The 14,415-nt window shown below is 34.9% G+C and overlaps 1 protein-coding gene across 1 annotated transcript in view; it reads left to right on the forward strand.

Moving 5' to 3' along the window:
• The first annotated feature begins 1,539 nt into the window (after nt 1–1,539).
• Nucleotides 1,540–14,415, forward strand: part of LOC132560166 (deleted in malignant brain tumors 1 protein-like) — a 42,057-nt gene continuing 29,181 nt past the window's right edge. Inside the window, exon 1 of the mRNA XM_060224817.1 lies at nt 1,540–1,651. Within this exon, the coding sequence (XP_060080800.1) occupies nt 1,540–1,651 (112 nt within the window). The remainder of the gene's footprint in view (nt 1,652–14,415) is intronic.

Raw genomic sequence — 14,415 nt, forward strand, 5'->3', positions numbered from 1 at the left:
CTCTGTAGAATCTTTCTGTTTCAGGTTGCCCATGGTAGATGAAGGTTTCCTCGGTAGCTGATAGTTTTTAATGTACAATCTTTCTGTTCCAGGTTGCCCATGATAGTTGACGGTATGTTCTCCTTGGTTCTATTTTATTTTGTATTTTCACGTCTCAGTTCATAGTTAATGTATATTATTATGAATCTGATTAAAACACAATCACATGCAAAATTAATCTAAAAAATGTATACCGGTAATTTTCTTTTATTATAATAGAATTATTAAATATAGGAATGACGCAATCTTTTTGTGGACCTTTCTGCCTCTCACAAAGATATCAACGTCAATAACATTTATTTTCGGAAATCAAGTGCTCATTATTAAGATTTATTGTCGTTTCTTGTCTGATAAAACGGAAATTCAATTCACGATTGGTAAGTTATGATTTATAATTGAGATAAAAAAAACTGATTTTCTTTACAGTCAATATGTTTTAATTATTTTACTACAGCGTGGAAGCAATGTTTGCATAGACAATTGATCATATATTAATCCCTACCTTGGGGGATCATTGGACTATCGGTTGTACGAATACACTATTTATAATTTCATACATTCATTAATATGTTCTACTATTAACATGACTGTCTTGGCTTCCAACGTTTGAAAACATTTTTACTTTTTTCTTCCTTTGTTTGTATACAACCAGCCTCAACTGGTTTTGACAGCTGATTGAAATTGACTATTTAAAAGATATGTTTTCTAAGCTTTACCCAAGGCCCATGTTTGTCTTCTTGCATATAATTGATGATAGGTCTCTCATCAGGTATACATCACCTATTCTGTATCTTTGTCATCTGATCTTGCAGAACGATAATGACATATGTTTAGAACAATTGAATAATCCCAAGATATATAAAATCTGTTTGATGTTTGGCGAGGACCGTCTAATGCCGAGAGGGGTCTGGCACTTGTTTTTTTTATCTGACTATATACGACATGTCATCTCCTGGTCAAAGGTAAAGTGACTGACCAGTGATTGGCCGGAGGTGTATCAGTATGCCCGAGGTCCATACTTTTTATCACTGATCTGCTCGAGCAGTCGCGAGGCCACTGGAGGCTACAGGCCAATGCATATACCGTACCTGTATACCATACTAAACTCTAATCATTTTAGTCGATATATGCTGGCAATCACAGTGGTATGATAAGAGGCGAAAAGTCGCATCTGAACAGTTACGCCTATCTCTCTAAGTCGTTGTTGGTGTCATGATCGGTTGCATGTTTTTACACTAGCTTGACACCTGCGTTCAGCGAAGCGTATCGCCTCAATCAGGTAACTGGAAGGCTTTCCTAGATCCTATAAGTGGACGGCTAAGGCTGGAGTTGTGTAAGGAAAAACTACAATTACAAGTGCAAATACAGAATTTTTTACAACATTCCGTTCTCTTGGATATATCTATATGGATGTTACCAACGATTGTAACTATCAATACCTATAACTAGCGGGGATATAACGTGCTAGTAAAGCAGTTAGAGTGTGTCGTATGGTCCTGTATGTACACAACAGGCCACATGGCACTCCGTAACAGAATACTGATTTCACTCTGTGTTGGTATCATATTCACGGAGTTTGTGTGGTGCCAGACTTCCAAACCATCCTCCAAAGGTAGGCTAAAGCTTAGTTATTACATCTGTATAAAGAACAAACTCGTATGTGATGTAATTTATTTTTTTCCATTTTTGATTAATGTTTAAATCATTTTAATAACTTAATGAGTCTTTTCGTTCTTTTAGTAAATTTTTTTTGTAATGTTATATTATTTTTGTTCAGTTTTCATGGAGCATATTCTTTGCTCTTCCTAATAGTATGACTGTTTATTATATTATTGAATATAGACCTAAATATAATACATCGCGATGTGTATATATAAGAGGACATATAATGTTGGTTTGAACACTATCGCACACGATGTCATTACCAGAGGAAAATAATGTATGTAGCAATGTCAAGCCTGCTGCTTACGCAATCGAGTTTTATGATCGCTTTAACACACCACAGTTGACAAGGAGCAGGCTTTTTCTTTGATAAAATATTTATAATTCACAAACACATGAATATGAGTTTATGAAAGAGACTCTCTACACTATTAGCAAGACGGTGTGTAAATAAAGTGATATTTGGTGCATGTCTGAGTCAGACATCATGTGATTTATATACGGTAAACTACTGCCCTACCTATATCAAGTCGTTTACGTTGCAATGGTCATTTGTTGAACATATCTCGAGCAAAGCTACCCTAAGGCAACTGAGGCTGAACCACTCGTCTTCATCAGCTTGACAAAACAAACTGAATCAGTTAAAGATGGCTTTTAAATATTTCCATTTTGGTTGAAGAGTGCTATTCGTTTACTCATTAAGTAAAATATCACATTCCTCAATACTTGACCGTCAAATCTGAATTAAAGGTCAGGAAATAATTCCCAATATTGTCAAAAAGATGTATACAGTCAACAAAGAAGTTCACGTTCACGTGATCGTGTTAAAATACCATTTTACACGACTGAAGCTGAAATTGATATGTGATTATTGATGAAACGGAACCAGTTCACGATGCATGAAAAGTGTTTTAGATCAATTTTGAATAAATATCTGAATAACTGATCGTGACAGCATATCTTTCATCCCTCCAATAGATACGTCACTACTGTATATTCCTTACTTATTTCACCTCCTCGAGTAGTTCATTGAACCGTTCGTAACACCCTCAGGATGGTACATTGAAGTGCACATATGGCTAATGAGAACCGAACTGTAATCTCGATAGTGTAATGTCACAACAATGCGCATTATATTATGTAATGAATGAAGTGTACCTAATTTGAATTACAAATTAAACAAAGATATTATGTTTATAGTGTCATTAGTCAAAATAGCATAGGGACATAAGCTATTTCCGGTTTAGTTACGGAAATCTCTGTCCAGGTTATGATATAAACCAGACAAAAGAATACCAGGGACATTGTGAGATCTGGTGATAACCTATCTTTTACTAGCGACTTCAGGATCGTAAGCCGTTGCCTGAAGGGAAAGTCTCCGTAAGTCATTCCACTATTGACAACAACGCCAAAGGGTTGTCAAGCACGTGTGTCTTGTCATGATATGAAAACCATTCTGATATACTATAAAAGAAAGGGCGTTAATGATGTTATTGTAACCAATCCTTTTGCTTAACGGCAATAAAATATGTTTGAAGTAAAACTACAATAGCGTCGGAACATACCAGTAAAATATGACAATTCATTATAACTACGACACATATATTTATTGACAAGCGTCTAAAAGGCAATGATAATCGGGATGTAAAAAGATTATTTACAAGAATTTGAAAGATTATGATAATGGAAATGCTCTAGGGACAAGATTGTGGCATGATATTAGAATAGCCTAAGAGACGAAACTATACAGTGTTCAATACATCTGGCAGTAACCAGGGTTTGTGGATTCATGCCACTTGTAAAATCTAATAAACGTGAATGACATGAATGCCTGTGTGTCACTACATCTATTGTTTAACAATAGACATTTTGTTCCTTCTAAATTCTAAAACTGATATATTCCTTTTGCCATAAAGATAATCTGTTTCAGAAGCTGCATGTGTATATGACCTGTCTTATAACTGCCACTTATCTCTGATCCCAATGTTATAAAATTCACAGTTATTGGACATCTATATAGAGGGCACATGTCTATTTTCTTCGCTCTTCCATTGGTCTATTTAGACATATTCGATAGTAAATATATTTATCAATCTCAATGCAAGAATAAATGCATGGCGTTGATTCGGAATTTCCTGAACTTGCTTTAAGACATGTAAAGGCTGTCAGATACACGACCTTGTATTAATGGGAGAACACTTAATTAAAAACAAATAAAATATTCGTCCCAGTTTTGAGACACTGACACAGAGGAGACTTGTGTCTTATCACATGACACAGGGAAATACTGTAAAAGTTGTAATGGGCAAAGGGTCAAAGACACACTTGTATTTCACAAAATGTATTTGGAATGGGAAAATATCTAGGAAGCTTACATTGATTTCTTCATTGACTATGTCGTGTTTTGTTCTTTTGCGTGACATATTGACAGGGATTTGGCTCTCTTTATTTTATTTTTATTGTTTCGTTGTCGTTACCCCAGTTCTCATTTTGAGAACGTGTTTTTTTACCGTATTAATGCAACACTGTATTTTATTAGTATGATTTAGAGGCTGTCTAGTGTCATTGGTGTTTAGTTTTAAGTCGTACTGTGTTTGAAAATGCTTTTATATATAATCATATACCCAAATCGTAACGTGAAGCTTTATTTATCATGTTTATATAACCTCACGTGTACATTAACACAGATGGTCACATTGCTTGTCATCGCTCCCGTGCAATATTAATATGATACACGAACTGGTAAGACAAGTCGCCGCAGATAGGGTCATGTGACCCTATCCTGGAGCCCAGTGACTGTAACAAGTACGTCACTTTACAGACAAGCCATGTGTTAAGAACGTCCTGATCTGTAATCCACCTCAGGGTACCCATGTGGTTAGTTTTACGGGGACTTTGGGTGTAAAATACTCCAGGACAGGAATAATTTATGTTAGTTGCAATATCTAACTAATCAGATATGACTTTCCTGGGGTACAGACATGGATATTGTCACATACACTGATTTTTCTCGATATACACGGAATACTCAATTTTAAACAGTATGTTATACATTTACATTATCTTATGTAAGTTTAACTTTTACAACATAAAAGTAAATTTTCGCATGTAAGTAGAGATAATATGAAAATATCTGAAAATGTTTACAAAGATTAACAAGAGTCTATAAACTTTTCTCAAGCAGGAATATTTTTTTACCGAGACCAGGTTATGACTTTACAGTGTGATGACACTATAAAAGCCCTCTTGAGTGATCCTAAAGTCCACGGACATCATTTACATCTTAAAATAACCTAAGTTGTTGTTATGAGGCAAAAAACACAAATTGCTTGTATATTCAATGGTTAAACATGCATTGTCATTCCGTCATCACAAATAAACAGCCAACTAATGAGTAAACCACAAACCGGACTCTCAGCGCAGGTGTCCGGGTTTCAATGAATAATGGATCGGTGATTTTGTTGGGAAAATAGGCCTGGCGTTCGATACATTGAAACATTATGTAAATGACTCCTTTAGCTATTTGGAATGTAGCAACAGGACATGAATATTTTATTTTTCTCTCCTTACTACATCCATGTAGATGTCACTTATAAACCATATTTCATTCTATATATAGAAAATGGAACATGTTCACCTTCATATCTGTAAACTTGACACTTATTTTGGCTGTTTGTGTCTTTCTGAACTAGCCATCAATTTATTTTCGCTGATGTGGCACCCAGCATCAAGGACAAATTAGAGCAGGCTGAAACAGTTCGATTGTTCGACTTATTACCTAGCGTATCTTGCATCTAATGCTATATGTGCCTTGTAAGATGCTATTTACAAATGTGCATTTTAACATTGCTTTGTACGTTTCATTATATTACCATTTACGTAGTCTAAGATTAAGCTTGACAGCAACCAAAATGTCGGCAAAAAGTCAATTATGCTTATATTGTAATATCTTTAAGTTCATACTTCATTTTCATATTCTTGACCGATGTAACTCTCGAGTCTGGAATTTTTTGTAATAATTCACACTTTTCACTAATGTGTGATGTTCAGACCGATAAAACTTCGTCACACTTTTTTGTCTGTTAAAAGTATGTGTAAGTTATCTCTGGCACTTAAGTTACAGGAGATCTAAATACAATTGTAAACGACAGGTTTTACTGAACGAAACGTTATGAAATGCTGATTTTTCTTATGATATTCTTTTTTTAAACGATTAACAGATTAGGCTTCATCAAGTTTCGTTAAAGTGCGGTCGTTATACCAATCATCATAATGCTTTAATTAGTCTGTCTCTCATACGCTGAATGTACAATGATTTAAAAAATAATAAAACCGACACTGATTATGATAATGTGAGTTTTGTCTCCATTATGACACCAACAGTGTTGATTTGACGTGTGCCAGTAAGCGAGTCACATAGCAGTGTACATAGCTTAGAGATTATACAGCCCATAACTATAACCCATGTAAAACAATGCATCTGTAATTTGCAATTTGTGTGCATTATATAAGATGTTCTGTATATAATATTCTCAATAGACCTACACAGGATGACAGTTATATCATTATTATTACATGTTATGATGTCATATATGTGCTGTTTCAGTGCTCAGTGATCACCATGATCAATCATGAACAAGTGGCTGCAAAATTAGCTTAACCTCTAACCTCAATCATAAACACCAATAATCGACTTAGCTGTTACTATATACGCGAATATACATACATTGAATTAATGTTTAATAACTGTGATTTTTATAGCAGAGAGAACTGCTTCATTTATATACATTAGACATAATCTTTCACTACGAATAAATATTTTGTACATGTATACATATAAGTGTGTAGATTACATGAATATCTGGCTGTGTGTAAATCACAGTTCCCATGCAATTTTTATCATACACACAGTGTCGCCGTACAACAAAATTGTATTTGTCATGATGGTTTTTAATGGCCCGTTAAAATGTATTTATGTATTGAAGCATCTTTGAAATCGACCGATATACGTTTTATATCCATGTATGATATGCAGAATCCAGAATATGATTTATCTAATTCTTTTCAAAGTGAGATAGTCACTATGTAAGAAATAAATAAGTAAATGAAACAAATCTGAGTGTTGAACGTATTCAAATTATAACTAATTGTAGTTTAAGATGAACATGTGTTGTACGGATCAGATAGGGTAACTTTATTTCATCGATGTCAAGACAAAACTTTTATTTACTTTCCCGTATTGTAAAGATTTTCTCAATCATTTATCCCGCTATTATAGTTAGACACACTGGGTTTAATCATATTGATAATGAAAAGTTTATCGGAAAAAAAGAACGCAATCACAATCCTGACCCAACTTGAATAAAACTAGGGCAAACTATGAATAAAGAAAACATTACACGGAGACTCCCGAAAAAGCACAATGAGAGTAAGACCATGTGTTCAGGAAGAGAATGCGTCGCTGATTCATCGACGACATCAACCCCATGTAAACATTGAAATCTCAACAATTCTTACACAGTTAATATTATGGAACTCAGCATCCTTATTTGTTAACTTGATAAATCAATAACTTAATTATATCTTATACACATGGAGAGATAACATGCATTTCTTCATTAAATCATTCCCTCGAAATTGAACTCTGAATCTTGTTCTGTTTAATATTACCGGATAAACATAACGTGAAAATGTTATATTTTCTTAACAGATAACGTTGGTCAATTTTCACGCTGTATCACGTGTCTAGTGGATGTTAATTGTCTACTATGCAAGTTTCTTCTTGTTGTAATTACGTGCCAGTAATCTTACAGTGTCTTAATTAAGGAAAAGCAATAGATTACACAATGTTTCAGCTCGTTTAATGTACCATTTGCATCGTACACAAGAACCATTTCTAATTAATTTTTATTTCTTATGTCAGGGCTGCCTTGTTTATACATTAAAGTGGACTGTAATATCCCTTCTCCAGTGTATCAATTTCCTGGAAATATGGCTGACGGAATAAACCTACATCCTTTACAATACAAATTTCAGGACTAAAAAACCGACTAATGTGTCCTACTCTTTAAAGGCCGTGTATGTTTTATGTGCCTCCAATTCTCTAATTTTAATAGGTCTGTATATATTACGGCAGATGGTATATTTACTGATCAAAAACTCTCAATATATTAAGGTGGAGAATGCAACCACTTTTCCACATATTAATTTCCCTGTAAATATTAAGAAAATTTAAGAAAAAGTTTTATGGTCACCAATGAGAAATTTTCTATTACTTTGCGTGAAATGAAGCTGGACTTGCTCGTTAGTTTGCCTGTTAGTTCCGTTTTTATATATCTTTATTCTCATTTGGATGTTTTCCTGATACCTTCTGCTCTATATGAGTGAAATCAAAAGGCATTTAATTTGTTTCATTGTGTGTTGATAACACTTCCAAATTATTGGTTTATAACAGATACAATCTCTGGTTTCTCAAATGCCCTCTGATAAAACAGACGCGTCGATCCCATCTTCGTGGTGGTAAATGGTTAAAATACAGCTTGAGTGACAGTGAAATGAAAGATGTAAACACAAGGATCACACATACATGGTATGTAGACGGATCAGGGCTCATTCGTCGACTACAATGAAAAAAGGGCAAATTGAATAATGACTTCGATCTCGCACTTGTACTATGTTTCCTGGTGTTATGTCTTCATTCATCACACGTGACACAACCCTCGGCACCTCCCGAGGAGATTTGTCGCCTTGTTTAGCTGGTAGCTCCGCAAACTGTGTGCAGAGCAGTACGATAATCAGTGCTTAAATTTATAAGCTTGTCTCGAAATGTTAATAACATATCAGACGGTAAATAGAAATTAAGGAGAGGTAAAGTCCGCCTCATGATCACTACAGACACAATCCTAACGTACAATTATAAGAAAGAATGTTGTGGAATTAATGTGTGCAACAGTTTGGTACAATGACCCATGCAGTGACTGTACAAACATTTTAGGTCTACAGATTTATCTATATTTCCGAGTTTTTATGTCTTTTACAGGATATTTAGATTAGTTTTCCGTATAAAGCGACACATGCACTCATATTAATGCCATTTAAATGGTCACCTATGAGGAATACCTCACCTCGACCTACATGTTTGCGTCTTCATTAAAACTGTAAACAGCCCACATGGCATTTACATTATGTTTATATCTCCTGTCTGTAGACCTTAAACTACTGTAAGTATGTCACTGTCAGTATTACTAGCGCGCCATCAAAAGGCCTTGATCACCTGGATGATCTGGCTAAATATTAATGGCCACAAAACGCCTTGTGGTTGCTTTTCGTAATATACACCGGAGGCGATAGTCTGACCTTTGACCACTGTTGTTGCGAGGCCTGTTACAACACATGCAGACGTTAAAATCTTATTTCTAAAATTAAGGCGTTTATCATTGTTAAAACTAAGTTTCTTTTAAAAACCAGGAGTGACCAAATATTGCTAAAATCCACCCTTAATGAAACTACTGTCTTTTTGTAATATAGTTTTATTGAAGCTGGATTTGATGTGCGAATAAAACAATTTTTTTTATGTTTGATTATGAATTTAAAGATTCTTCTTGATGAAAAGAGTAATGTTTCAGTAAAGCTTGCATTTATGTATTTGCTACCGACCAAGCATAACAAAATACAATACCAATTAGATTCGGTAAGGCAGAAAAAATGCTTTATTACACATCTTGATTTTAGGCTTGACTTGGGAGGCAAAGTCAAACAGAATCAAACTACAATAAAAAAAGTATTTGAGATTAATATTACGTTTACAGGCAATAAAGTATCAACGTGTTGACATATTGGTAAACATGTTAAATTTTATATTGATTATCTTGATAACAATATGTTATGTTGTGAAATACAAGCCATTACTCTTTCTAAATAACATTCTTTTAGGATGTGTCACTCAGACGCTCCATAAGAGTTTTCACTATGATTGATATAACATAGCCTATTCTATCATTCTCCTGTAGAGGTGATCGTCTAATACATTAATTCACCAACCGAAGCAATGTATTCTGAATGACAGAGTTGTCATCGGCCCAAAAATGAAGCATGGCCCTAATACCATGCATGGTCGTTGCGAAGTTATCTCCCTTGACTTTGAAGTTACATATGTTTGGCTGATTTATGTAACCCGGATGGTAGATGCTAGAGGTCGCGTCGTGTTTTACTTTGAATGATGATGTGAATGTTACACGCTTGGTTTATATATAAATATGGTTTTTTGTTCAACAACTCGTGATCAGTCAGGGGATGGAAAGTATGAAAGAGGATGGCTATGATATATTTGACATGTATTTTATAGTCGGTATATAGGATGCGTGAAAATAGGAAACTTTTCCAACCACTTCTTGCGAAGTCAGTGTTAGGACACATCTGTTTCATTTCAACCATAATGAATCTGAAAAAAGACCATTTGAAATATATCTAGAATGTAAAGGAATAAATTGCTGAATTGACTAGATATTTAAACAATGTGTTTTTAAGTTAATGGAAGGTGACCTAACGGGATATTAGAATACCCGTGGATTGTTCTTAAATCAATCTTTCGTAGCGGCCTTGCATTAGCCTTTAGAGGAACAATGGCAGGGAGGAATCCATGGTGGAACGATGGCAGGGTACAATACACAATGAAAAATGACAGGATAAAGCCCACAGTAGAACAAGAAAGGGTACAATTTCGAGAAGGAACAAATGTAACATGGACTTACAAATACTCAAAAGATATTCCGACTGATGTGCAGCTAGGATTCACTATGTGTCCCACTGTACCTCATACAAAACGGAACCTTTAACACGCGCTGCGAACAATTTAGTAAATAAGTTTTGAAAAAGTGAGAGTTTCGGCCAGAATACTGGTCGAATATATATATATCTTTGTTGAGTTTGACGCCAATATTCTGTATCAGTTTGTAGCTGTACATATTGGTACGAATTCTACTTCTCCTGCTGACACGTTTTATGCTTATTAGCGGTTTGTTTTCGGAAACAATTTCGCAATTATTTGTACCATTCTTGATCACGCCATTAAATCAATCTTCACATTCAATATACCAGATAGAGGTTACTTCTATATGTTAAGCGTTTTCAATCATTTACTGTCCCCTTGCTAATGCAGTAAAATATGTACATGATTTTAACAAGAATTCATTACCTAAGTTAAGGACTCTATACCACCATGGTAATATTTTCTTTGTAATCTATTATCATTCATATTTTGTGATGTATGGTGGGGTAGTTGTTACATCACCAACACATGTTGGTTCCAGGCGAAGATTTACCAGCTATATTTGAAACAATATTGGTTGAAATTTTAAACATGCAAAATGTCTTTTTCCACCTTTAGAAATTATTTTTTGAAAATAATTTTTCATCCTGGAAAAATATGAATATAAGAGTCCATTGAAATAACCACCATTGTAATTACAACTGCGGTTATCACAGTGAATTCTGAAATGTTACGCCTCCTATGATGTGAACATTGATATTTGTAGGAGCAATGCTAGTACTGAAGATTGTATTTGATTTATTAGACTATAGACCAGTGAATGTGTCTTGGATTAATTTTTCATTTAAATGGTTATATCATAAAACAAAATATGATTTAATTATGATAGATTCTAATTAGCGTATGTATGATATAACAAATTCCACAACTCTCTGTCAGTGTATAAGGTAGATTTATATAGTTACTCATCACGACCTTTATACTATATATGCAAAAATCGTCCGACCTTAATTCAATGAGGTATTATTGTACTGAAAATATCAAACAACACTGTCCAATGTTTGAATAATTCTGATCACACATGTTTGTCTCGCAGACCTAATAAACCATGGAAACAGTGCTTGTCATATTAGATATTCCATTCTACTGGTGTTTCTATGAAGATTAATATGTTAATTGGTACAGAATGAACTCATTTTGTCTAAGAGAAAATCGGATTTGGTATGCATGCGCTTAACGACGTTTGGTTTTATGACCTATCATAATCTTTGCCCTGAACTTAACAAAAAAAGAAATCATCAGAGTTCCGTAGCGAGATATCATATATCGCTAGTGAGGGTGGTTTTGTCTATAAAAACACAAATTCGTTGCGTTCAAGATGATTTATGAATAACAGAAAGCTTCTCAAGTTGGAAAACCATATGGATCAATTTTTTAACGGTAGATATTCTTCAATGTTGAGCTTTTAAAAAATTGTCATTTGAAAAATTACATCTCAATGGTTCGAATCAAAATTTGGAATCTTTTTCCTGTCAACCCATACCTTTATATTGTACACAGCGTTCTTATGCACATATATATCACATTGCTGAAGGTGTGGGAACATTTTCATTGATAGCAAACGAAAAACAAACAGTATATATCACAGAAAACAACACGGTTTACATTACTAATTTTTCTTTTTTGATGTTTTGGCATGATTGCAATGATATGTAGGCACTTTTGGGGTAAAAACATATCGGGTGAGCGATTTAGGAATAGAAATAATTATTTCCGTTTCCCGTTTTGTGTACACTTTTTATGGTCGTTTAGCACATACTTCATAACGGCAAAATGGCGACCACATCCATCTCGATACGTTTTAGTCTACAACTGTATAAAGCTAATGGGTCTGATGAGGATCGTCCTCAAGAATGCTTGGGAGTGGTACATATGTGTTTTCTGTATCGGCTGCCTTTTCAAGTTATAACGGATTAAGGAAACCGTCAATAATAGATGACATATGATCCCCTACGATCCGAACTGGCGACGCTGGGTTATGATAGAGCAGTTCTAAAGAGTTAAAAATGTTTCATGTCATCTGTAATTATGTAAACAGTGATATCCAGGAAAACAAACACGGGTCGTTAAATTATGATCGATACAACAATAAATGTCAAACACTTGTTAGCGCGTGACGCGACAGCTACCAGGATACATCAATTAGCAATTTATACGATGTTCCACAATTCCAAGATTTTGTATTCGTGTTTTTCTCCCTTTTACTTGTTGTCCGTGGGTCAAATCGAGAACTGAAATGTGTTGGTCGTTTTGCCAAGTTGGGAAATAAATATTTCTTGTTAGTAATCACGAAATGTTTTTTTCTCGTTACTAGATTGAATTTATTTTTCATTAGTATGTGTATGTGAAGAACTTCTGAAAACTAATCGAACGTTATATTTAGTCGAATATCCGTTACACGTTTGACTCTTGTCACCCTATCTAATTTAAAATCCCCATCAGTAGATGTATATTGAACAGTTTGTAAACTTTCATTTGAATATTATAATACTGCACATGAATTGTGCAGGACCAAAAAAGGTCATTAGCTCTTTGAAACTGATTTAAAGGATTTTTTATCCACACGCTCTTACATTGTGCATAAAGGATTTCTCTCCATCTATACGACTCTAAGCGGTCGTTGACAGACTATGTTTTTTTCTGGCAAGCATATATTTCCGTTGACCACCATCTGACCAGGGAATACCTTCAGGCATCACCACGGCTAGAGTACAACATGATCACGTGATGTCGAGAACGTGGGTGTCCGGACCACATTATTGAATCCGTACAACTAATATTATGTTGAAAGAGAGGTTTATTGGTCACGTGATCGACTTCCTTCTCGTGTCAGTAAGAAAGTGCGCACAAAGAGACATCATTTCTGATAAGAGCGACACATAAGTCATGAGCAGCGGAAGAGGGCGTTACTACAATGATTTAGTTTACCTTAAAGTGTTTGGTGATACTACTATATGAAGTCTCCATTGTTGTAATGAGAGTTAAGGAGTAGATGACAGCAATAAAAGAGTTGCAAACAAGTTTGCAAATGCAAATTATCAGTTATCATAAACTTTTGATTAGATCAGCAGGTACGAACATAACATGGATTGTTTAATTAGATAATGTTTTCGAGATTCTAGTACTGAAAATGACAGTCGCGCTTGGGTTTGTGGAAACTAGCACCTTATATTGAAATTGCCGGGGGTATGTTTGCTTATGGGGTTTAGCATCATTGGTCAATGTTGAAATGTGCGAACTGGTTCCTGTGGTGTATCACAGCATTACCTGTGAGCATTACATTATATGTACCAACATTGAGCTTTACGAGTCTACAATGATATGTCAACACTGAACGGATGTATTAGTTAGATGTAGCTCGAAATGTCGACACTTTATTGTACAGTTTCGTGTAGATCTAGCACCACATGTCAACATGATACGATTCGCTGTATTGAGGAATGCTGAACAATATCTGAAGTTATTATTTTCTCTCATACAAAGAATGTTATCAACGACAACGATTCTTCTCGCTTATGTCCAATCCTTTGAAGAGATAACTGAATAATCCACCTATTTCGTAACTTTCTATTTGATCAAATTGATCTGACAATAGTTAGTATTTTGCCTTCGTTTTCTTCCTTGGCAATTGTACCACAATTTCTATCATAAGTTCAAAAGATTGGTTGTAGCTTTGCCGAAACATCACTTGCTGTCGCCCTGCCAAAGGGTACAAGAATTGACCCGTTTGTGATGGCCTTAGAATTCCTTCCATAGATTGGTCCGCGACATACTATTGTGTAAAGTCTGTTGATCATTTACCTGTCATGGCCGTCGCTAAAAAAGATTTAATGCCGAATGTCCCCAGGCGACACACTGTCGTTCCTTGTACTTACAACAGAGACTAA

Source organism: Ylistrum balloti, unplaced genomic scaffold (genome assembly GCF_031769215.1).
Source record: "Ylistrum balloti isolate Yb309-2 unplaced genomic scaffold, AGI_CSIRO_Ybal_v1 Utg371024, whole genome shotgun sequence".
In the NCBI taxonomy this organism is placed as follows: Eukaryota; Metazoa; Mollusca; class Bivalvia; order Pectinida; family Pectinidae; genus Ylistrum; species Ylistrum balloti.